The 23,957-nt window shown below is 41.3% G+C and overlaps 2 protein-coding genes across 3 annotated transcripts; one reads left to right on the top strand and one right to left on the bottom strand.

Moving 5' to 3' along the window:
• Positions 1 to 366: 366 nt before the first annotated feature.
• Positions 367 to 10,773, top strand: LOC134158388 (uncharacterized). Its single transcript, XM_062608248.1, has 7 exons — positions 367 to 419; positions 2,142 to 2,304; positions 3,538 to 3,627; positions 5,530 to 5,600; positions 6,336 to 6,499; positions 8,505 to 8,615; positions 10,569 to 10,773. The coding sequence occupies exons 2-7, from the start codon at positions 2,180 to 2,182 to the stop codon at positions 10,662 to 10,664; spliced, it is 657 nt and encodes a 218-aa protein (XP_062464232.1). The 5' UTR covers positions 367 to 419; positions 2,142 to 2,179; the 3' UTR covers positions 10,665 to 10,773.
• A 517-nt stretch (positions 10,774 to 11,290) lies between these two features.
• IRAK1BP1 (interleukin 1 receptor associated kinase 1 binding protein 1) lies at positions 11,291 to 23,479 on the bottom strand. 2 transcript variants are annotated; one of them, XM_062608246.1, is made up of 4 exons: positions 23,117 to 23,479; positions 16,677 to 16,742; positions 12,466 to 12,596; positions 11,291 to 11,604 (listed from the first exon to the last, which is right to left on the bottom strand). In XM_062608246.1, the coding sequence occupies exons 1-4, from the start codon at positions 23,396 to 23,398 to the stop codon at positions 11,334 to 11,336; spliced, it is 750 nt and encodes a 249-aa protein (XP_062464230.1). In that variant the 5' UTR covers positions 23,399 to 23,479; the 3' UTR covers positions 11,291 to 11,333. The 2 variants fall into 2 exon arrangements, with proteins under 2 accessions (XP_062464230.1, XP_062464231.1); XM_062608247.1 differs by lacking the exon at positions 16,677 to 16,742.
• Positions 23,480 to 23,957: the final 478 nt, after the last annotated feature.

Raw genomic sequence — 23,957 nt, 5'->3', positions numbered from 1 at the left:
TTGCAAAAAGAAATAAGAAAAAATATTTATTTATACCTCCTCAGAAAGGGTAAGGATGTCAACTGCCCCCAGGCTTTTGTTTTATTGCATTTTGAGCATGAGAAATCCTGATACGCTTTACATGGGAGGGGAAGGTGGCCAACAGTCTGGGAGAAAGGGGATAACCCCCGGACTGAAATCCTGGCCCGGGCTCAGGCCCACCTTTCACCACCCGGGCACCACTTCAGGCACCGAGACGTTAGCGCCGAGGAGGGCGCGAAGCCGACAGCAGCCCCGTCCCGCCACTCCCCTCAGCCGCACAAGATGTCCGCCGGCCGTTACCTGCCGCCCCCGCCCAGCCCCAGCCGAGCGGAACGGGGCCGGGGCCTGCACCTGCCACTCGGAGCCGCGGGGCAGAGGGACGCGGCGGCCGCCGACGGGTGAGGGCCTGCCGGGCGAGGGGCTGCAGGGGAGGGAGGGAGGGAGGGAGGAAAGGAGAGTGGGTAACGGGGTGGCACCGGCACCTGCCGCCGTGCAGCTGCCGGCCGGCTACCTCAGCCGGTAGGTGGGCCGGGTCGGGAGGGCTGCGGGGCTGTCCTCTGCAGCGGCAGCTCTTCGGAGTGGGCAGCCCGCCCCGCCGCCTCACCTGCCCGCTAGTCGGGGGACTCGTCGGCACCGGGGGTGTTGAGAGTGGGCCCTGCGCTCGATCCCTGCCTGGTTTGAATCCATCAGCATAGGCGGGGTGAAGGCTTAGCTTGTTTCTGAACAGGTTTACGGGTGTTTAGAACAGGCGCAAAAGTATTTTGGTTGCGTGGGGTTGCAGCCTTGGACCAGGCTATCTCTGTCTGCATCCACATCCTTTCTGTCCAGTGGATCCAGCTGCTCAAAACCTGCTTTTAGGAAGAGGAGAAACACCTGCCGCCGCCGGGGCGGTACAGTCGGGTTGGGCAAACGCTGTGGGCAAAGCGGTAACCTTCTCCGGGGTGCCTGGCCGGCTCTCCAGCCCGGCAGGTACGGTCATTTTGGTGGTGCTGATGGACACTGTTCAATTGATAAGTGATTCTTCCTCCCTCCCCCCGATGTGCATGGGTAAACAAGTGCTCCGGATGTACAGCTACTGGTAATGTCTCAAATTAGATGTGTTTTTCTTTGCTGTTGGTTCTAAAGGAGGTAATGCAGAAGTGAAAAATGTAGTTTGAGTAACTCTTCATCACGTGCACAGAGGTTTACATATTCTTGGGCCTCCTTTAGCATTATCCTGTGATCCTGACTACTTCTGCTAGGTGGTTGTCATAAGTCTAACTTCCCACATACACATGTATATATTACAGCAACCCAGATTATTTTGTAGGTGACACAAAATAGCAGGAACTAGAAGCAGCTCAGAAACAACTGAAGCAATTTGCTTGTACTTGCAAGGTGAGTACTTGAGTAGAGAGTAGTAGCTGTAACTGCCACTACTGCAGACTAGTAAGAACAGAGAGTGGATATAGCTTGACTCTCTGAACATTGTAATAAGCCTATGTGCTCTAAGAATGCTTGTATAAAGTCTCAAATATCAGCGAATCTTAGCTCTGGTTTGAAAAATCTTCATATATGTAAAAAGACAGCAAATGTGCTCCTCAGCTGCAGGTGAATATCTTAATTTGTCAAGAAGGTGGAAGAGTCATGAATACCTTAACGCATTGGTAAGGTGTGCAGGTGCCTGTGAAATGAATGGTAGCATCAAATCCTTTTCTAGTCTTGTGCTGGCGCTGTGGCACATCTTGTTATCATCTTGGTATGATGCTGTACATGCCTTTGATCTGTTGCCCTTAGTTCTGTCGTATGTGCAATAATCACTTAATCTAAATAGATTTTTCTTGAGGTTATCAAGCTGATATGTCAGGCATGTTTAATAAACTTAAATAGATGATAAATTAGTGCAATGAATTTTGTTCTTCTAGAGCAGATTTCTATTACAAACTGGACAACCACGTAACTTCCCTGTTCCCTTTTTTTCTTCCCCCCCCCCCCCTTTCCAGATGAAACAGATGACTGTATAACTCTTAAGCAGTCTTTATTTTTGTTTGCTTTGTGAAGGTGTCTACTTGGCAAATCTGACTGCTATGTTTTCTGTCTCTCCTTTTGTTTCCCTCCCTCCCTTTCTCTCTTCAGAGTAGAGAGCAGGGAATTGTTTCTGAAGAAACTTCCTGTTGGAATGCCTTACATCAATGTGGCTGCAGCTCTGCAGATTTGTGCACTGCTGTCTGCACTGCCTGCACAATATTTCATATCCCAGTGGTATGGAACAGACTCTGCTCAGCGCATCCAAATAACAGAAAGGTTGGAAGTATCTCTTTGCCTGCTTTTTATAAAGATCTCTTTCTCATCCCCAATGACACTTTGTCTTGCAAAGCTGGAGTGTGGGTGAGATACATTGGCCATTCCTACACGAAAACAACATTCAAATCACACCTCAGGCATTTTTGTGGCTTAATGTGACTATTTATTTGTCCTTCAAAAAAAGATGTCCTTCAAAATTTGAATAATAATCATTGTTTTCTTTACATAAAAATCTGTGTATAATCTGTGTGAGTACACAACTGTCCCTCAATCTCATTCTGCTTTTGGACATTTCAAAATATGTTACTATGGGTTATGTCCCTTCAAAAAGGGAGAAATGAAGTGTTTGATTAGTAAGACTGTAACTTTCCATTACCTTTTGACACACTGTCAAAATAGATTTTCTTGCATAGTATGACTAAGTGCAGGGCCTTAAGCAGCAAAAAATTCATAGTAAATTACTTAAGGCACTCATAATACCAGAGTTAAATAAGTTGTGCCATTTTGTATATGAATTAAGAAGTTATGTATTGACAGGGTCATGAGTGTCTATCTCCAAATGTAAAGTGGAGCGTAATACATCAATCCAAGTATTTGCTAGTGGTAACCACTGGCAAATGTTGGTATCTTGCAGATGAACCATGCAAAGAGACTTAGTTTTAACAGTGCAGCCTGTGTAGTGCACTGGTTGTGCAGTTCATCTGTAGAACTTAAATATGTGAACTAATGAGAGCAAGCAATGAAAAAAAGAACCAGGTCTGGCTTTGTGCGCAAAGGCACAGATTTAAATAACTCTTAAGTTTCATGATATGAGTCAATTGTGAACCATTTAGATTTATGCAAAAAATTTTAGGATATTTTTTAATAGTCTTTTGATTACATGCATCATGTTTGAAATGTCTCATGCTCAGTACTCTCAAGTAACAGTTGAAACTGAAGAATCTGATGCAATTTAGCAGTTCCTATGGTCTCAGTACAGAAAGCAAGTAACATTGTCATGAAAAATGGCCTTTTCCAAAACTTGTATACAGTTTACTGATACAAGTGATGATTGAAAGAATATTTATTTGCAGTCTGGATATTAATCTTGAAGACAACTTGTTCCTGGCCACTGACTTTTTTTCCTGTTTGCTACAGAAGTGAAGCCTTAAAAGCTTAAATAGTAAAAAATATATATAAAAATACTAGAGATTGTTTTTTAAACCAATGTGATAATCACTTTTACCACTAAAGGGTCATTGCCTCTTGGAGAAGCTTTGCAAAACCTTACTTGAGTCTGGATGCATGGGCAGATCGTTTAAAGCTGTGGCTGTCAAAGACAAGGTAGGATGATGTTACATACTGTCTACACTTAAGAATCAATTTCAAACATGGCCTTTTCTTAACAGGAGGGGATTCTGTAGGGGTGAAACAAGTAGCAAAAAGAAAGTGTCTCTTATTTGCTTATTGAGACTGATTTAGAACACTCTACCAGTTTTAAGAAAATCTTGTGCCTATATTCTACACAAACATGCAATTTGAGCTCCATGTGAAACAAAACGTCAATCATGGCAGTAATTCTATATGTAGTCTCCTCTACTTTAAATTTATCTGACTGCGGAGTCAGGACAATTTAACCATATTAGTGATTACAAGCAGCTACATGTTTGTAGGATCAGATCCTACAACGTGGGATGGACATCCTGTGCTGCATGTGGTAGTTCAAAAAAAGTTGAAATTGAATTCGAAAACTAGGATGGGAAATCTGTGGGTTTAGGAAGAAGGGGGAAACTTAATTCTTGGGCATGTGACAGTTGGTCTAGAAAAACTAAAGTTATATCCATTTATGTATATGCAATTTTAATTTAAGAAGAATGTTGCTTGGACTTGTTTGGGGAGGTTAAAGGACTTGTTTGTGAGATTTAATTCTCCAAAGGTTTTACCTTGTCTGGACCTTCAAAGATCCTTTATTACTGATGATGTACAATAATCATGAGTGTGAAGTCCTCTGAACTGGGGAAGATTCAGACTTAGTTTTGCCCCCAGGAAAACTTTGGGGAATGGTGTATGAATGAAAACAGAATCTGTTCTTTTCTTAGGTTCACCATAAATTGCTTTGAAACTTTGTGGAAAGCTCCAGGCACATCTAAAAAGAAAGCCTTTGAAGACTGAATGATCCCTTGCTTATTTGTATATAGTGTTTTTATATAGTTTGAGCTGCTTGTGTCTTCTGAATATCTTATAATGTAAAGAATTGGTTATCCTAAAAATGCGGAGACATTTGAGACCTTCCAAACCTACTATATTAGCTGCTGTTTTCAACAATGCAATCTGAAAGTCAGGATATTTGCCCATTCCTGTTTCTGTTAAATGGTATTTTTCAACCTTAAGACTTCCTACAGATTTGAGCTAAACCAAGACTTTTAAAAAACACCTTGTTTACACAGTTGTGCAACCTGCTCTGGCCTTCTTGCAGGTGGGGTGAAGGGAGTAAGACTGAAAGGTGAACACTGTAAAAGAGGAAGGAGACTAAGAGAGAGAGCCTGTAGTTCTTTGACACCAGCAGGGTTTCTGGCTGGTGTGGGTGAAGAAGTTAACCCAAATACATCTGTTTGTAGACTTCTCCTGCTGCATTGCCAGCAGAAGGAATATTTGAAAGCTCCCTGAGTAGATGTTTAGTTTGATCATTGTTTCTTTACCCTTTCTTTTTCACAATAGCATGAAAACCAGAAGACATTTCTGCTTTCTAAAGATGCCCCTCCCTTAGTCCCCATCCTTTACATTCAATGAAATTCAGCCTGGTGCAGAAGGAAAAGCTAAACTTACAGTAGCCTTAAGATGGGACTCATTGCCAGGCACCTTGTCCATACCAGTGGTAACCATCCTGTAAATATTTTACAGAAGATACTAAAGAATCTCTCTGTTAGATTTTAGAACAATATTTGTTCACATGTGTAAAATAAATGGGTTTCCTCAGATATAAAAATTTCAATGCAACTGTAGAGTTACATATCCAAAGAAATGAGATTCCCCTGTTAGAACAAATTCCTATGTCTTGTGTACTCTTTAAAGATTGTTTTAATGTAAAACTTATCTGGGCTTCAAATTGTGAAGAATTTTGTATGAAAAGCTTTGCAGTATCCCTTTATAAATGCTAAAGATTGTAATAACCAGAACACAAATGATCCTAAACCTCTGTTTCTAAAGAGCTTGACTGTTGGGTTACTTCCTAATTTTACATTTTAGGAATTGGTACTATGGAGCAAAGAAAACTCTAAGTGGTGATAATGAAGCAGAACCCCATTCTTATTTTGCAGGTATTGGAGTCTTTGCAATCCTTTTTTTGATTTTGCTTGGGATCGTGTTATAAGGTCTTCTATAGTGGGTTTCAATACTTAATATATGTTTGCCTGTTCTCTAAGCAATATTGATAATGTTCAGTAAGCAAAACAGTAAAATCCAGAGCTTTTTCACCTTGTGTTGTGTAACAGCATCAATAAGCTATACTATATGTATCTATTTAATTGAATACATCTGATAGTATGAAATTGATGGTAATATTGATGTATGAAAGAGTGGTATAGCTTTCACTTGATTCAAATGAACTGACTTGAATCAATTTCATAAAAGGAAAAAGAAACAGTTGATCAGTCTGCTTCTGGGAAAAAAATTCCTTGCAGTCAGACTGAATAGAAGAATTCCATGAGCTAAACTGGGAAAAAATAACAGCAAAACCATTTATCATGTGTAAACACTGTAGAAGTAATTGTCAATACATTCAGGTGTTTATGCTTTCCAAAATTCTGTTAAGACCCACCATGTAAAAGCAAAGGCATACAAATAGGAAAGTGCCTTCCTTGGTGGATGCTGTTTTGTCAAATATCATAGTAATATTCTGGGGGAAAACCAGAGTACCCGTTCCCTTGTTTACTTCACATATTAATCTAATTGTCAGTTCTCAACTGGTAAAAGTCAGGAGAATTTCTGTTTCAATGTTTAATATACTTGATCAAACACTTATCCTTGATAAGTCTCTTTCTATGTTAAACTAGAATCAACTCACATTCACAGTCCAAAGCCTGAATATATTCAGTTCAGTGTGGGACAGGTAATAGTTCACAAGAAATTTGGCTATTCTGGAGTCATTATTGGATGGGATGTGAAAGCTAACACTCCAGGAGAACGGCTGCAACAGAAATATCCTCCAGTGAAACAGGTTTGAATGTGTTAAACTCTTGCTTTATTAATATATACACAGAGTAACTATGGCTCGAAAACCCCCTCAGAAACACTATTACAGACAGACTTCCTTTTAACTCCTGAGAAATACATAAGAGCCCCATATCACCCGTGCAGCTGAGCGGTACCTCTTCTGCTTCTGTGTTGCTGTCACAGTGGAGCTCTGTTTTTGCATCACTGATTAGTTAAGCTTCACTGGTCAGGATTGTACTGGTGTCCTGGGTTCAGCATGTCTCAAATGAAAATAACTCACTTTTAATGCACAGTGTTGTATTTAAAGCAGTGCTGCCAACCTATAATCACAGAACCATAGAATGGCTTGGGTTAGAAGGGACCTTGAAGATCATCCAGTTCCAACCCCCCTGCCATGGGCAGGGACACCTTGCACGAGACCAGGTTGCTCAAAGCCCCATCCAACCTGGCCTTGAACACTGCAAGGGATGGAGCAGCAGCAGCTTCTCTGGGCAACCTGTGCCAGTGCCTCACCACTCTCACAGTGAAAAAAATTTTTCCTGATAATGTTTGAATGGATTTCTTGTGGTGTGTTACTAAAGTTGAGAGGTTGTTAAATCATCTTGTAACTGATCATCCATAATTGGTAACATCTTCATTGCACCTAAGAACACAGGTAATCTGTTGTGTTTAATCAGTTTCAGTTAGAAAGCTGTTGGGGATCTGGGTATTGGAATGGAAATCTATTTTTAAATGTTTTTGCTGGAATTCTTGAAGCTTTTGAAATTCTCTAGCCTAAGTCCTTGTATTTGAAAATCAGATGCTAAATCTTTGTTGACAGTGCTGGTCTGATAATAGAGTGCTGCATACTCTGTGGGTTGGCTGCTGCCACGCTGCTCAAGTGGCAGGAAGGCACTAATCATTAAGTCAAAGAGGACTGAAAATGAGAAACTGCCTGTAGCAGAGAATTCACATTCAGCTGGGAGCAGACGTTCAGTCCTGTTCTGTGCATTGTGTTGCTTCCCCACTGTAATTTTATCCACCTGCCACTCATCTTGGGCTTCTAAAACACCTGCATCCTTGCTTTCTTTTCTCCTCTCCTTTTCTCCCCTTAGTATTGTTGCCACCAACTGAATACCCTTGAATTTCCCCAAGGGCATTCCGATTCTTTTTATGTGCGTTACATAGTTCTGTTCTCCCAGTGACCTGGTGTTCATCTTTCTTGTTTTAATTTCAATAGTGATGACATGTGGTTTAAGCCTGTGCCTTTTGTTTGTTTTTTAACTTGCCTTTGCCTATCATGTTACATGCATCAGCTCTGCAAAATGCCTTCTGACCTTTGCAAGACAACTGCTAAGCCTGGTCCTTGCAAGTCTCCTCCAAACGTTAGCCAGGATGTCAGCCCAGCTTCTCCTTGCCTTTCTCTGACTTTCAGTTCTTTACTAAATTGCTGAGCAGAGGCCACGTGGATCAATACTAACTGCTTCATGAACTCATTACCTGTCTGCATGCATCTATTGTTTAGACTGTGGGTTACTTTGGGCAGGAATGTTTATGGGTAGTAGTGAGCATCGTGGGACCCTGGCCCATGTCTTGTTTTCAAAGGCACTGTAAAAATAGTAGTAAGCTACCCTTTTTCTTTCTTGGCTGCAAGATTTTGCTATATCCATAGAAGCTTCCTGAGCTCTGTCCAGGATTGGGTCCAAGACTGTTATGGGGCCCATATACAAAAGCAGGGGGATATTCTAAGTCAGGTTTCTTGCCAGACCTATGGGAGAATAGGTGAATAAAAATCTTGGCTCTTAAAAAATGTTTCAGATGTGGCATGAGCTTCATGTATTACAGGTTTGATGGCTTTATATTTAATCTTCCAAATTGATGTTGGCAAGATCGTAAAAATGAACTTGATGTATGTATATATTGAGTGGGTTTAGGTTCTGTAAGCCTAGGAAGAGTTAACTGATTATATAAATGTAATCTTTAGTCGGCATCTCCCCTTGAAGCTATTTACTTTCCTTCTATTTTTACAGGATCTGAAAGGTACTCCTCACTATCGAATTCTAATTAACAAAGCAAATGGATTTGGCAAATCTACAGCTTACATTCCTGAGGAAGAGATAACAATTATTATGGGATTGGAGGTGCTATTTATTTTTTATTCAATTGCAACTTTTACGTTATCCTGTGTGTTTAAAAGCTGGCTGACCTTTGGCTTAATAGATACTATCAATTCTGTAAAGTTAGTGAAAACTAATAGAGAGAGCAGATAAATAAATTACTGCTGTACTTTCAAGTATGTAATGAATGACCAAACCCAGGTACTTGCCTCCTTCAGAGTATCCCACTGCTTAGTTTTGTAAGTGTTGTAGCAGCTTGCCTTCTGTTACGTAGAGGCTGTTGTAGACATGGACTTTTGTTTTAGGGTTTCACTCACCTGACAAAGATGAACGAGTCATTTAATACTTTCTACTGGATCTAGCAAAGTATATTGTTTTCTCAATTCCACTCTGTAAAATCTGCATTGCCAAGAGCTCCTGCTCAGCTGCTGCCCAGGCTGGATCATGTCTCCTTTCTTGGCTGCAAAACTCTCTGGGAGCCAGAAATTTGTTTTGTGTATCACAGTCTCGATAGCTTTTGGTTTCTAGCTTATGCAAGTGCACCTGATTCTTATGCTAGTCAGAGACTTTGATTCAGAAAACCAACTTCAGGCACTCATGCCAAATATGAACAGCTTTTGCAAGGGAAGCATTGCTCCTGCGGATGCCTTCTTTTAAATTGTGATGGTGGTAGTATCTGTATTTGAAATAACAGCAAGCGCTGAACTGTTCCTCTAGGAGGAAATGCTTGGTCTAGTTAAACAGAGGAGGTTCAAATAGGCATCTTCTGCCTTTCAGGACAACCCCCCAAAGGAAGTGTATGAGTTAGACTGGCCTAAAGTCCTGAAACTGTGCCACTGCACATAAAGGACAACCCCCCACCCCCAATCAGTGGGGTGAACAGTGTGACACCATCACCTCTTTTATGTGGGAGTTCAAGTCTTTATTGCTGTTTTAGCCCCTGATTGTAATATAAAATGTGCTAACATGCCTGAATTTAGGAGCAGGCACTATGCTGTCCCAGGATAAGCGCTATCAGTATTTAAAATTAGGTTCTGACAACTCTGTGTCTGCACTGTTCCTTATTTCAGTCAGCTGGCTACCTTCGGTTACCTCTATAGTCCATGGGCAGAAACAGATATCTCATCTTAAACATTCAGTAAATTAGCCTTTAAGATGTCAGATTGCTTCATTCACCTGCATGACAGGCTAGTTCTCCCCACAGATTATTAGGAGAACTCATAGTAACAAGCTCAGAAAGTCAGGTATTTGAAAGTTAGCTTGTTGAGATTAATTACAACTGGTGAGTCATGCCTATGCCTCAAGTTCAAAAGGTCTGTAGATTGCCCTCACTCAGCCTTTCCTGCAGCTTAATAGGCAATTTCCTGAAGAGCTGAGAATGATGAGACAATGCTTAGACTTGTCTTAACCCTTTCCCAATTGGCAGCTCTAACCTGCTCACTTCAAGTTTCCTGCATCATGACAAGGCAGGAAACTCGGACTGCCCTGCGTGCATTTGCGTCTCCAGCTTAGACATTGTGGTACCTAAGGCCATTGCCTTGCTGTGTCTTCACCATTTCTCCAACTGCTTCTTTACTGTTCCCACTGCCTAATTGGACTGGATGACTGATCCACTGTTAAAAATAACAAATAGCTCTACCAACAACATGTGAGTGGCAACTACTTCAGTAAGAAACAGTGCCGATTTTAAAACAGCAATGCTGGTGTAAATCTAGCACATAGCATCCCATGAGATGTGCTCAGCATTTGTAGAGTACTTTAACAAGTTTATGTTCTGATGACATAAATTAGGTTTATACAGATCCATGATGAGATACATGCAAAATCTCACTGAAAGAATCTCCATGTACATTGTGTATTTAAAAACTCATCAGGAGTTTTCAAAAAGTTACCTGTAGTAATTGTAATGATTCTTTTAGGTATGTTTGTGTTTATTGCTAATTCTGGTGCTTATTCAACTTGACATTATTTTTGCAGGTGCACCACCCTGATATGAAAGCCTATTTCAGTGGATATGATGGAACAAAATACATCATGCAGCCCTGGTTGAAAAAGATCTATCCTCACGACTGAAGGGTTTGTACATGTAATGTACAACCACACAATGTATTTCCTTTTTAAATGGGAGCAACTAAAACTCCTGTATATTTTTTTCTATGATGAAATAAAACATTCCTAGGTATGTTTTATGTTGAACAATCCATTTCATTGGAAGTGAACACACTGTGTGTTCAATTTACCACAACTTGGGATGGGGATTAGTTTCCTTCTAGATCTGTGAGGAAAGCTCTTTATATAGCCTGGGTTCAGCTGGAAAGTACCAAAGGTTTTTGCACATGAAGTATCTGGCCCTTTTACAAGGGCAGAGGAAGAAACTAAATAGTTAAGAACTGTACTTTTAGAGTTAATTGTAACCTTAGAGCTAAATAAATGCCAACAGGAACTGAAATACTTCTGGGGAGAGCTGTAGTAATTAAATCCTGCAATACTTCAGCTATTCTCTCTATCAAAGCCTGCATTATGCTGCTTTCAAGTGAGACATGCAAAGGAAGAGTTCATCTACTTTTTTGCACATGGACAGATATGTTAGGAAACCTTCTACCTGGGCTCACTAAAAAGCCTCATTCTTAATATCCTCTTCTAACTATACTTGCTATCATAAGAATAAAGTTAAAAAAAACCCCAACCCAACACACTCAAAAAAGCATGAAAAATTTATTAATATGTAGGGTTTGAAGATTTCTAGAGCAACTTGTTTCTCCTGTTTTCTTTTCCCTTTATCTCAAACACAGCGAACACTCTACAAGAAGCATAAGCTGTAGCATTCTGGATTCTTTCCTGCAGAGTCAGTAAATCTGGGGAGTTGGGAAGGTGACTCTCAGTGTGGCCTCCCCATTCTCTTGTTTCTTCTTCTCTTATTAATAAAGGTTTTCCCAGTGACTGGCCAAAGAGCCGGCAGACTTCCTGGGCCTTCCGTCGGGTGTTTTCAACAGCAGCAACGCAGACTTGACGGCTGAGAGAAAGAAGCAGCAGCGCAATAATGACAGGGCCAACTGAATTCCAAGTATTCCTGCCAAACATTTATTGTATTTTACTTTTTAAAGCCTCAGCTTTTGTAACTGCATAGATGTAAGCACATCACCTGCCATCAGCTTCTGCGCAGTAGCTTAGGAGTATCCCAGATGCTCCTAAACCACACTGGCCTGAGCTCCTGCCTAGGTACCTTTGAGATACACTCCAACACCTGCAGAACCGTGAGCAGCAGCCAGCTGAGCTTGCTTCTTGCACCAGATATAATTCTTTTGTTTAAAGAGGCAAAACCCAAACCAAGACTAAAATTCCCTCTGCCCCTGCAATATCGATAGAAGCAGCACTTTGAATAGTTAAAATCTAAAATATCAAGATTCTCAGCTTCAAAGTAGCGTGTTTCGATGCTGAGCAAGCACCACACATGGTTCTTTTCAGATCATGTCAGCAGCTAAGAGTAATTGGAATTCGCAAGGGTACTTTGAATTACCAGCATCTGGTAACACACTTGTACCTTCACAAATAAACACAAATTAAATCTACACATGCTGACGTAGTGACAAAAGTCAAATTCTGTTGACCCAGTATTCACAGTAGCTTATCCTTCCATTTATTACATTCTCCTTTTGCACATAGGCACTGTCAAAAGAACAAGCTGTATCTTCTAGGGTAACCATTAATTTCCAAGTTATGTTTGAAACAAATACTGAAATATTTGAACATAAATTTTAATAAGTATGAAGAAAACAATTCACTCCCACTACAAACAGGATAAATTATGTATTCTATGTATTCCTATTAACTATTATACAAGGCTGTACAATCTGTGGCATGAGTGAGAACTTACCGAAGGGTGTCCACAGCTTCTGGTGTATGGTAGAAATGGGGTGGGCTGATGGTAACAGAGGTTCCTAACTTTTCAATGAGTAGATTGCAAACATTCTGCATTTTTCCAAAGTCACTGAATATGATACAGACCTGGGAGTGAACACAGACGGCACGCAAAGTTTTTCATTTTCTCCCTATGACTTAACACTTGTATATAAATCAGTATAAAGCCAGATATGTAAAAACCGAGTAAACATATTAGTCCTGTATATAACACCAAATTTATTTACTTAGAACACTTTTATATAGCCCTAGAGACTGTAATTAGGTTTTCAACAGAAAGTAGTTCATGAAATGGTTTAAAATTGAGGATTAAGAAGTGCTCTTTTGTGAGGAAGTGAGGCATTCTTGGTATGTAGACAATCTGAAGAATGAATGTGCTCTTTGGGACACATGACCAGGTGCATCCCAGTTCTTCCCTTTTTTAGGTTACTAGATGTTAATTATGCAGAAGTGCAAGCAAAATGATGTGGAAATCATGGTGCAAGAAGGAAAATTACATTTTAATTCCAAGCATTAGGTTCAAGAAACCAAAACTATGAGAATAAACTACGGGTAGCCCAGTCCAGCTTGCAAGTGAGCTCAAAACCCTGCATTGGTTTAAGACTCACTTCAGTGCCTACAGAGAACTGGGCACTTCAGACTTGGATTAAAACCAGTTTAAACATCTAGCTATCTGTGGCTTTGGCAATAAGAAACATTAAATACAGATGCATCAGGAATTCAAATGCTTTCCTGAGTGCTGCAAAGCAAGCATCACTGTCAGCCCTAGAGAGATTAAGAGCCCTACCACTTTTCTTGTGGGGAAGTGCCAATCCAGGCACTGACTTTCCAGGCAGAAGCCACCCTTTCCCTGTAGCAGAGCACAGTCACCAGGAGCGAAGCAATGATGCTGAGCTGCTACAGCATTCCAGAACCAGAAATCCCGGCTCCCAAATCTTGGTTTTGGGAGAACTAAATCCCTTGTGTTCACTTCCCAGTACAATGCTCTTACCACCAAGTCGGACTCACCCTCTCTTTTATTCCTGACTCATTCCTTTCTTTTTGTACACCTTCAACAGGAGAGGAATTAAAAAAACTGTGGTAAAGAAAATTCTGCTGCCGACCCCTGTGACATACAGTCAGCCCCGTGACGGCTGCAGTGCCTGCAGACGTCTGTCCCAGTGAAGTTATACAGTACAGAAATCTAAGTTATGGTACTTCAGTTGCACTGCAGTAACTTCCTGTGTATACCATAGACTTACCTTGTGGAAAATGTGATAAAATTCAAGGCAGTGGAATTGCTTGGTGAGAGAGGAGGGGGTTACTTCATATACAGGGTAAGGTAAAAAATGGATATTGACAATTATCACAAAGTAACTACTGCACATGTCTTACTGCCCTCGGTAGCCTAGTGGTGCAGCACATGTAAGCTCATCCTGGCTTGAATTGTGGCACTGGCTCCATAGCTCTCCACATAACTGAGGCAAAGCTGAACTTAGAGCCTTAAAAATTGACCAAGATGAAGTGCCAGTGCAATTCCATCTTCTACTTGCACAAAAGCTCATGCCTGTCCTCCACAACTGCACCAAGTCTGCATCTTCACCTCTGCTCTCCAGCCTCTATCTGTAACTCAGGGGCTGGATCGCTTTCTGCAAGGCGCTGTATCAATCTGAACAAAGATTGAAGATGAGACCAAACCTAGATTTCTCTCTTCAGTGGGAGTTCTTGCCATATATAAAAAGCATGCATCCTCTTGTGCTGTTTTGCCAGAAAACTGTCATGTATTTTGTGAAAAGTTGGAAGTCTCACTGTGAGGACCTGTCACAGTGTTTTCCAGATTGCTATCAGTGTTTATGAGATTAGTTCTCTCAAGGGGATGAAACAAAAGAATGCTCAAACAAAAGAACCACAAGTCTTAAGAGATAAGCTGCTCAGACTGGGGCAGTTTGGGCACTCAGGAACTTTATTGTTAAAACGAAGCATTTAACCAGGTGCCCTCAGGGGCAGAAAATAACTGAGCAGTAACAGTGAATTTTGTTGGGTTTTACCCATTAAAAAAAATCAGCTGAAAATAAATTCCACTTACATTTGCAGGGGATACTTAATCATTACAATGCAAAGCAGCATTTCCATTTCTTCTATTATGATTAAGGTTAAAAAGTGTGAAAAAGCAATACAAGGGTATGCAAAACCATTATGGACATTGCAAGGTTTGGATAAGGCTGTGAAGGACAAGAAGCTACAGGTTATAGGGAGGTGAGTAGATCAATAAATGTAAAAAACCAACATAGCATTCATTCCATGACAGCACCATGCAATAAATTAACTATTACGATTTAGACACTATAGAGCTTTCCTTTGTTATACCATGAATTAAAATTTATCTCCTTACAGTTGAACGTGTGTCTTGTATTCTTGATTATACCTTGAAAGAGCTATCTGGGCGTTGCTTTAGTCTTTTAAAGACTTACAGTAGATAACTGGTGAAAAGTTTGTAGAAGGAAATAATGCACGACTTCCATTTGTGTAAAACACAAATATAATGGTAAACTCTTTAGTAAAGAAGCGAGCAGAAGTTAGTTTTAAATTCATTTATATTGCTGAAGTATGCAAATACACTGGGCAGTGGAGCTTCATTGGTTTATGAAGTTGCACTAATGAAACAAGTACACAGATAAAGGGAGAAGCAAGGAGAAACTAATCTCTGCATAAAGAGCGACCATACTGATAGTTAAATGCACAGGGCAGCCCAAATATCAATAGTGTGGCTAGATTTTTCAAGTTCTGACACTCAGGATCTAGGCAACCATGCAGCTCTTGAACAGCAATTACTCCTGGTTTGAGCTGCCTACAAATGAACACTAAATCCAAACTTTCCACCTACAATCTTTGTTGTATAAAAACGAATAGCAGAAGGGAGACGATTGGTGAAGTTACCACTGGAGACTGAAGTAAGCCTTAGCTTGTCATAATTCAATATAGTTTTATTAAATTGTTAAACACGGTGATTTAAGCTCTCATGATAGTAGGTGTCTACATTATGAAGTTAAAGTCACTGAGAACACAACACTGATGAGACCTTAAGACTCATTCTAAAACTCCCAAATTTGTTCTCCAAATTCTCAATTATTTCTGTATTTATTGGTGTTATTTAGATGAGAATATACCTGAAAGCAAGAAGACTAAAGAGGCTGAACTCTGGTTTAGGGGATTGTAAATAACAGCTCTATAGAACTAAGCTATCATTGTATTGCTGGCTTCCAGGATTTCTTCATAGGAATCTGTAAATTTGCTGGGTGATCATTAAAGTTTCATGGTCTAAAAAGATCTATTGGCTGAAAATATATCATTTGCCTCAATGAATATCTCCAGCACAGCATTTATTTATTACTATAGCACAAACATGCAAAATTATACTCTCTTGAGCCACTTCTGAAGTAAATAGGATTATTCCCATAACATTCAGCTTCACACAGCACTTTTTACCTGCAGGATTCCAAGTCAATTACCCAGGAAACAATTAGCTTTGCTTTACTTGCAGCAAGCTAATGGCAGAGTTGTGTCAGATAGACCAAAGTCCAGGTGCTGCTCAAGAGTGGGTTAAGCAGATCTAGATTATGGCTGCCATGCCACTGTTGTCCCCCATCCACTCTTGTCCTCTGCCTTGCATTGCTTACAGTTCAGGGAGCTAAAATAATGGAAAAAATAAAAACTAATCTGGAAAAAGAAGAGTTACTAGCTGGAGATGCTTTCTGAACTGACCTATCACCTGATTACCTAAGTACAACTCCTTGCAAGAAGTAGAGGGCAGGAAGGGCAGTGGGTGGAGGAGAGTGCAGAATCGTGGGTTTGCTTACACTGCCACAGAACAACAGCTGTAGAGCTCCGGAACCAAATATTCCTTTCTGTAGCATTGTCTAACACTTAAAAAGCACACATTCATCTGAGAAGAAAGGATTTTTTTTCTCTATTATAGTGGCAGAAAACAAGTTCTACACAAGACAGAAGACACCATCTGAAATCTGCTTTAAACTGCCATCCTCAATAGCTTCTTTCGACTGTGCTGCCTTTAAAGAACACCTACTCCTCAGTATGAGGAAAGGCAGGCTTTGCAGTCTGTCCTCCTTGATCCTTGAAATATTTCTTATTCTCCTTTTGTTAATATTTTTTGTTAGGTTGAATACGTACCTCTGCTTCCATTTGGTAAGTATTTTCTACTCTATTAAAATCCTCTGTTACAGTCATATTTTCTTCCTAAAACAAAGTACAAGAACAGGATCTTAAAAGACTGAAATAAAGCACCTGTTGGAATTGTATGTACATTGTGCCTTGTAAAGGTTGAACTGTTTTGGCTTATTACTTATGGCTTTGCAACAGAAATATGGAATTTTCCATGCAAAACTCTTCAGTTAAAAACTAGCTGCATGCTAAAGACTTCCTGATGTTATTTAAATTATACAGTAGCTCTATAACACCATTTTATCACTTTTCACTTGAAGAGAACAACTAGGTCTTCAAAGTGACTGCTAGCTAGAAGTGGTGTGTATCAAAGTGTGACTGTGAATTCACCTGGTTCAAAAATCTAGAAGCTTCAATTGCTTTCAGAAAGTTCGGGTGTGAAAAGTGCATTTCAGGCCCCTATTTTAAGATATTTTAACAGCAGTGTCTTGTAACAAGGTGATGAGAACAATGACTGAGCACTGGTTATTCTGGCAGAATGATAACCTTTAAAAACTGTTCCACCAGTGACACTTTTGCATTCACAGCAGCTACATTATTCAACATAATGGCTGCACAGAGCACTAGCAAATCCTCTGTGACTTATAAATAAGATACTGAACTAAGGTACAGAATAATTTTGGTTGTGGCTGAGTATGTGACAAGCTTGCTAGTGGTCTAACAATCACATTTCTCTCACACACTTGCTTTTTCAGTAAACAGTTTGGAGGAACACTTTATTGTGAAATTACTATAACACAACAAAAAGCAAAGTTTGAAATTTAATTGTAAATATAACTTCGCATTTAATAGCCAGGAGTCATAGGGAAGCAGCTACTAAGCCTTCCAATTACTGAAAAAGTTTTACTTACTAAATTTGTTTGCACAGGAGAACAATATTTGCTTTCAGTTTTGACTGACATTTCAAAAGATGCTTTGTGTCTGAATATTTCCTACGGAGGCCCAAATCTTCAAGTTTCTCCTGTAGCATGCATGCGTAAGTTTATATAATGACATTAATCATGAGAAGCATTTTCCTTTTAAAATATCATATGGAAATTTGATCCATAATTACCATTGCACAGCAGCCTACAAGAAACAAATTTTGAAATGTCAATTTTTTGATTGACTGGTAGTACTCAAATCCAAGAACAACAGTCCTATTCTTGGATAATCTCTTCCAGTAAGGGCAAGGACCAGAGCCAGTTAGTCACTAAAAACTGTATTTCCCCTTTTATGTGGCTGGCTGTTGTTTGCTAAAGAGTGAACAAGTGAGTCCAGAACCAACAACTCATTTAACTTTCAAAATGGAGCAAATGTTACTATTTATGACAGAATCCAATTACAACTGACAAGAAAGATATTTTTCTAGAGCCCTTACATATCTTACATAAATAACCACAGAGAAAAGCTTTCTTCTACAACTCTCATTTCACAGAAATAACTATGCTGTAATAAAACGTAAAAAAAGAAAAAAATGCATTTGCATTCCCTTGTCCTCACTCCTTAATCATCTTTTCGAAAAAGTCCTCTTTCGGGGTGAACAGGTTCGAGCTTCCAGTTTGGTTTTGCCCTCTACGAGGCTCTTGTGTATTTAAGGACAGTGCCATCCTGTGGCTCCAGGCGCTATTGCAAGATCAACTGAAAGATCATTTTGTGCCGTCTATTATAAAATTTCCCTCGCAGCTAATTTTTATCCCACCAGATTTGACAGTAGCTGTGAAATACGTGTTTCTGAAGATAAATAGGCGAAATAATCACTGAAGTCATAACAAGGTGGCCTCCTGTGATACATCCTCTGTTAGATACTTTGTTCCTGTGTTGGACTAAGATATGGAAAAGACAGGTAGGTGATGGCTGAATTTTAAGTTGGAATCAAAACTTCGACTACATCAAAAGCAAAAGGCTTTTTTTATTTTCCCCTACTGCTTATGCCTATTGCTCATATTTTGGCAGAGGGCCTATCCATTTGGTTTCAAAAGCCACAGGAAAAATAAGTTTTCACTGACTGAGGGAAAGCTACACTTTTGATGTGTCATGTATGCAGGACTTCTGCTATAACTTTCTCAGTTTTCTAAATCTGTGGGTCAAAATTGCAATAGGAAAATTAAATGAATATAACATTATTGTTACGTGAGAACTCAATTACCCCAAAAGCCACTGAACAATTCTTAACAGAATAGTATTTGCATTCCGGTTATACAGCCTATTCTCCAAGTCAGCAGTGACATAAACCATCACTGCTGCAGATACTCTAAAAAACAAAAATGAAAAAGTCATTATCCCACTGAGCCTCTAACATCTAGTCTAGACCTGTGTTCCACCTTGTATTTTCCTTTTCAACAGAACAAAATCATATATAGCCCTTCCTCCTACCTATCTGCTATATATTTACCTATTTCTGAACAATACTTTCTACACAGGACCATCGTGTCCATCCTCACAACACCACTGCTCTTTACAGGAATGATTGCTCCTTTATCCAGGAAGAGAACAGGGAAAAACCTAAATAGGTAAGTTTGCAAAAGCATGCTGCAAGGAAACAGCTGTATAACAATACAGTATGAGAAAGCCCACTGCAGATTAAGTTATGCATTCTGCTCCTGTTACTGAGTTAAACAAAACTGTGAGACCTTGTCATTAAACACAAGACCAGCCTTAGTAAGGGAAAGTGTTTATAGTTTGGAAATATACGCTAAGGCACCCTTGTGGTAAGACGCTGCTGGGTGTAGCTATAAACAAAAAAAATCTGCAGACACCTGGAAATACCTCTTACAATTTACTTGTACATTTGCACTGATCTATCTAATATGACTTTACATTATGAAAAATAAACATATTTAAACAACCTAAAGTACTTGTGTTCTTAGTAATAAAGAAATGGTTATTGAGAGTCTTGATGCATGCTTGTATCTCAAAACATCATAGTGTCCCTGGGTAGGTAAGGATGATAAGCAGCTCTAGTCGGCATGTACCCCAGTTAGGCACTGGGTACCCATGCTCCAGCCTCCCATCCGCTCACTCACTCTGCTCTGTTTGGCATTAGTCGGACAGAATGACAGCCTAAAAATCTATGGTGAAGAAGTTTCTGCTGCTTAATGTCCATTCAAGAAATAACTGAAGTATGTGGAAACAGTTATTTTAAGACAGGTAAAAAGCAGATCTGTACTCAGCAAACGCAAAGATACTTTGGGGGTATTTCTTAAAATACATGGTAGTCTAAAAAAGGTGATGTCTTACAAAGGTTTATACCTTTCTTATTCAAGGATATATTGAAATGGGAAGATTTTGTAACTGAGTGAGCAAAACTACAAACTCTCTTTTTAACTGATTGACTGGATGTGCACCCATAGCTGTGACTCCTAAATAACGATTTCAAAATATGGAGGATATTGCACATATATCCAAGGATATATCCTAGTACAGACAAACTCTAAGCCAGAGCCCACTGGATATAGTTTGTGAGCCGGTTTGTTTTGTTAAATAACACTCTGACTGGTACAACAAATACTACTGTTATTTTTAAACAAGATGGCCAATGCCAATTATTAGATATAGCGATTAAAGAACACAAGTGTTATCTCTACTCCCCAAATAAAACGCTAGGTGGTAAATATAAAATCAGTTTGCTTCCAGAGAAAGGGGAAAAAAATGCTGCTTTTGAGCAGCTGGGCTGAGTAAGAGAGATTGGATTCCCCATTGATTTTACTTTCCCTGCAGCCTTCAAAGCAGATTCTGTGCTCTGTAGTGCTGCATATACTTACAGCACTCTATAAATAAATGCCACTATGTGCATCTATTTCTGATTAAAATCCTGTGTAAATATATATGGAAATTAGGTGCTGCCCCTAGGCATCCTGACAAACTGCTAATGCAAGCTCCTGCTGCTGCAGAGGTTGTGCACTTCTGATCTGGTTCCTCACAGGCTTACTATGATAGCAATAACAAGGGTTAAGGAAATTGTTTTATGGATTAATTAAAATAAATATATAGATTAGCCATCTGATCTATAAAGAGGCCTTACATAAGCTTGCAACAACTAGAACAGTATGGAGATTGTGAAGAGATATTAATTTTACAGTGGTCTAGAATGGTATTAGCTACAACTGATGTTAGTAAATGTGGTTAAGAACAAATTGCCAGTAGTGAGAGTTGTTAGCAGAAAAGCTGCAAGGCAAATAAAAGCTCCAGCAGTTGAGTGATTTAAAATTGGATGGAACAAAGCACTAAAAATTATACTGCAGGGAACCACTCTGAAAAAAACACCCAACTTCGTGTTGTTTTTCCTGGAGTTCCCTAGAGCTAACACTTTGCTAACACTGAGAAACCTACAACTTAAGCAGCATTTCACAGTCCCCCAAGTAAGCAGAAAGAACATTTTCATTCTCCAAAACCTGGTATCTCTGAAATAACAAAAAGATTACTGTGAAAATATTATAACTATAATAAGACACTGAATGCTCTCACAGTGTAAAAACAGTTACCTCTCCACCTATGTTACACCACCACTCCTCACTGGCTCGCATTACATTTCTGAATCTGACTGCATGTACCCAAGTCTAACTATTGTCCTTATAGGCCCCCTTTAAGAACTGAAAGGCTGCCCTAAGGTCTCCCCAGAGCCCTCTCTTCTCCAGGCTGAACAACCACAACTCTCTCAGCCTTCCCTCACAGGAGGTGCTCCATCCCACCAGACTTTAAACTCCTATTAATTAACTTCATAGAAACTGAAGGCATTCAACCTGTAATCCCATACAAAAATGCACCATTTCTGACTGAAAAAGTCATTCTGATGGTAACAGAACTGTGCTTCTTGTGACAGACACGTACCCAGCCATGCTTTCCAGAAAAACGTATGGAGCAGGATCAGGTCTCTAGCCCACAGCAGCCTCCACCTCTCCTTACCTTCTAGTCCCACAGCTCCAATATGACCTTTTTGTAAATCATGGGTCTTTTTTATTGCCTTCTTTATTCCTGAACAAATGCTTTATTTAGAAACACAAAGATGATCACTGATAGCATCACTGTCAGTTTAATAAGAAAACAGTAAATCCTATTTTGTTGGGGCACTGCACTTCAAATGCATACAACATTGGAAACATGAGCATTTTCACTGTAACTCATCGCTGTTTAGGCCAACAAACTTACTCTCTTACATCGCATTTACTAATCCTGTACTGCACTGTAACACCACACAGTACCATGATGCCCTTCTGCAATCCTTTGTTTTTTACATTAAATAGTTTGGTGTTGATGGCAAACTGTCATCTCCTTTTTCCTCAGCTCATTTGTGAATACACTAAAAGGGCACAAACTTCCTGAGGAGATTCACTAGTAAGTAACTTGCAAAAGCAACCACTTATTCCATCAAAGATCAGCTTTGTTCTGTTTTTAAAAAGAGTCCTAGGTGTGGGACACTATTCAAAAGCATTTTATAAAATCAAAAAACATCAGCAACATAATTGCTAGGACAAATATCACCCTTATGAGCATTTATAAAGGTTTAGAGCTTTACGGACAAAAAGCTTTAAAGGCAAGACTATGCTTTTCTCATTGTCACAAATCACTTCCTGAGGCCAAAAATCGTATTATGGTAAATGAAGCTTTTGAGTCTACAAAGGGGTTGTGTCACTTTGGCTGCCTTGACCACGTCTCGTGTTTTTTCACACCTCTCTACTAAAGCTCTGCAGGCATTTGTTGGTAAGCTATGGCCATCACATAGCTATACTGACACTTAACACACGTGTACGGGTTACGTTGCTGTGTACCACTTTAACAGTTTCATGCGTATGCACATAAGGACTGCATTCATTGAATGGTTTGGGTTGGAAAGGACCTTAAACATCATCTATTTCAAAACCCCTGCCGCGTGCAGGGACACCTTCCACTAGACGAGGCTGTTCAAAGCGCCATCGAAGGACGCTAGTTTTCCCACGCCAAGCAAACGGCCTGTTGGGAGAGCCCGATTGCGACATTCCATCTTTTCTGCTGGGGCTGGCAAAGTTACAAGCTCCCAAGCACAGGCAGGCTTTCACAGCAGTTCCCCAGCAGACTCCTGAGACAGCGGGCCGAAAACTTCAAACCCCGTTACTCCCGTTACTTCTGCGCCTCCCGCCGGTCAGGCCGATGCAAGCACCGCTCCCGGGGCCCCTCAGCCGGCGCCTTTCCACTCAGGGCTGCTCCAGCTCCCGTCTCCGTCACGAAGACACCTTTACCGCACAGGCTGCCGAGCGTGGCAGGGGCGGCTCCGAGTGGACCCCCCCGCAGATGAGAGCTAACCCGCCCGCTCCTCCCCTCGTCTCTCCCAGGGAAACCGCCCGCCCTCCAGAGCCCGCCGGCCGTCTCACGGAGGGTCCCCGCTCCGCCGCCGGCGCCTGCAGGAGGCGGAAGCCTGGGGGGGCGTCTCTCACCGGGACGCCGCGCTGGCGGGCGGTCTGGGCGATGTACTCCAGCCGGCGGGTCACGCTGCTCCGCGCCGCCCCGGCTGCCTCCTTCCGGCTGCTCAGACGGGCCGACACCCGCGCCCGGTCCGGGCCGGCGCTGAGCTCCGCGCTGCCGCTCACGTGCACCTCCCGCCCGGACGGAGCCGGGGGTCCGCCGCGTCCCGCCTGGGCCGGAGTTAGAGGAGTCGGAGCCTGGGCCGGGACGAGCTCGGCGAAGACGCGGGAGGGGGCCGGCGCGGACAGCGCCATGACGGCGGAACCCCCTCCCCTCACAGCAGCACCATGGCAACCAACGCCAGCGCGCCCGCTGTACCCTGGGAGCAGACCCACGTGACACCCTCACGCCTGCTCACTACCGCCACCACGCGGCGACGGCGCGATGTCACCCGGCCATCGGCAGAGCGAGGTTCCTCTCACCCGCCATGATGGGTACACCGGAGGAAGCGCCGGGCCGCTCGCTATGGCGGTGCCCGAGGGAGGGCGGCGCTGGCCGGGCTGTAGCCGATAGGAAAGCTGTACCAGGGGACGTGTAGGTGCGCGTACTCCGAGGAAAAGCTGCCATGTTTCTGCCATTTTGGCCCTTTTACCATATTTTTTTTCCCAGCATACTAATGTCTGGAGCAACCTGAGTGTGAGAAGGACTTGTGGAGAAAGGGCCGTAGTCACCATCTGTGGAGGGAAGACTGGGGTGTGCTGCAGCACATCCTTGGCTGGTAGCAGGACCTAGGCAGAGGTGACTAAAAACCATTCTAGTGTCAGTGCTGCTGGTTAGTTGTGGAGGGGTCTAGCAGCACACATGTTGGCTTTG

Source organism: Pezoporus occidentalis, unplaced genomic scaffold (assembly GCF_034315485.1).
Source record: "Pezoporus occidentalis ecotype Australia unplaced genomic scaffold, CSIRO_AGI_Poc_V1 ctg13, whole genome shotgun sequence".
Classification (NCBI taxonomy): domain Eukaryota; kingdom Metazoa; phylum Chordata; class Aves; order Psittaciformes; family Psittacidae; genus Pezoporus; species Pezoporus occidentalis.
This window is presented reverse-complemented; position numbering and strand designations above follow the sequence as displayed.

Excerpts from the sequence above, each read along its gene's own strand:
- LOC134158388 (XM_062608248.1), top strand. The coding sequence starts at position 2,180 with ATGCCTTACATCAATGTGGCTGCAGCTCTGCAGATTTGTGCACTGCTG. Across the intron at positions 2,305-3,537 it reads CGCATCCAAATAACAGAAAG|GGTCATTGCCTCTTGGAGAA; the intron begins GTTGGAAGTATC and ends TTACCACTAAAG. Across the intron at positions 8,616-10,568 it reads CAATTATTATGGGATTGGAG|GTGCACCACCCTGATATGAA; the intron begins GTGCTATTTATT and ends TTATTTTTGCAG.
- IRAK1BP1 (XM_062608246.1), bottom strand. The coding sequence starts at position 23,398 with ATGGCGCTGTCCGCGCCGGCCCCCTCCCGCGTCTTCGCCGAGCTCGTC. Across the intron at positions 12,597-16,676 it reads CTTACCAAATGGAAGCAGAG|GTCTGTATCATATTCAGTGA; the intron begins GTACGTATTCAA and ends GTTCACTCCCAG. Across the intron at positions 11,605-12,465 it reads GAAGCTGTGGACACCCTTCG|CCGTCAAGTCTGCGTTGCTG; the intron begins GTAAGTTCTCAC and ends TCTTTCTCTCAG.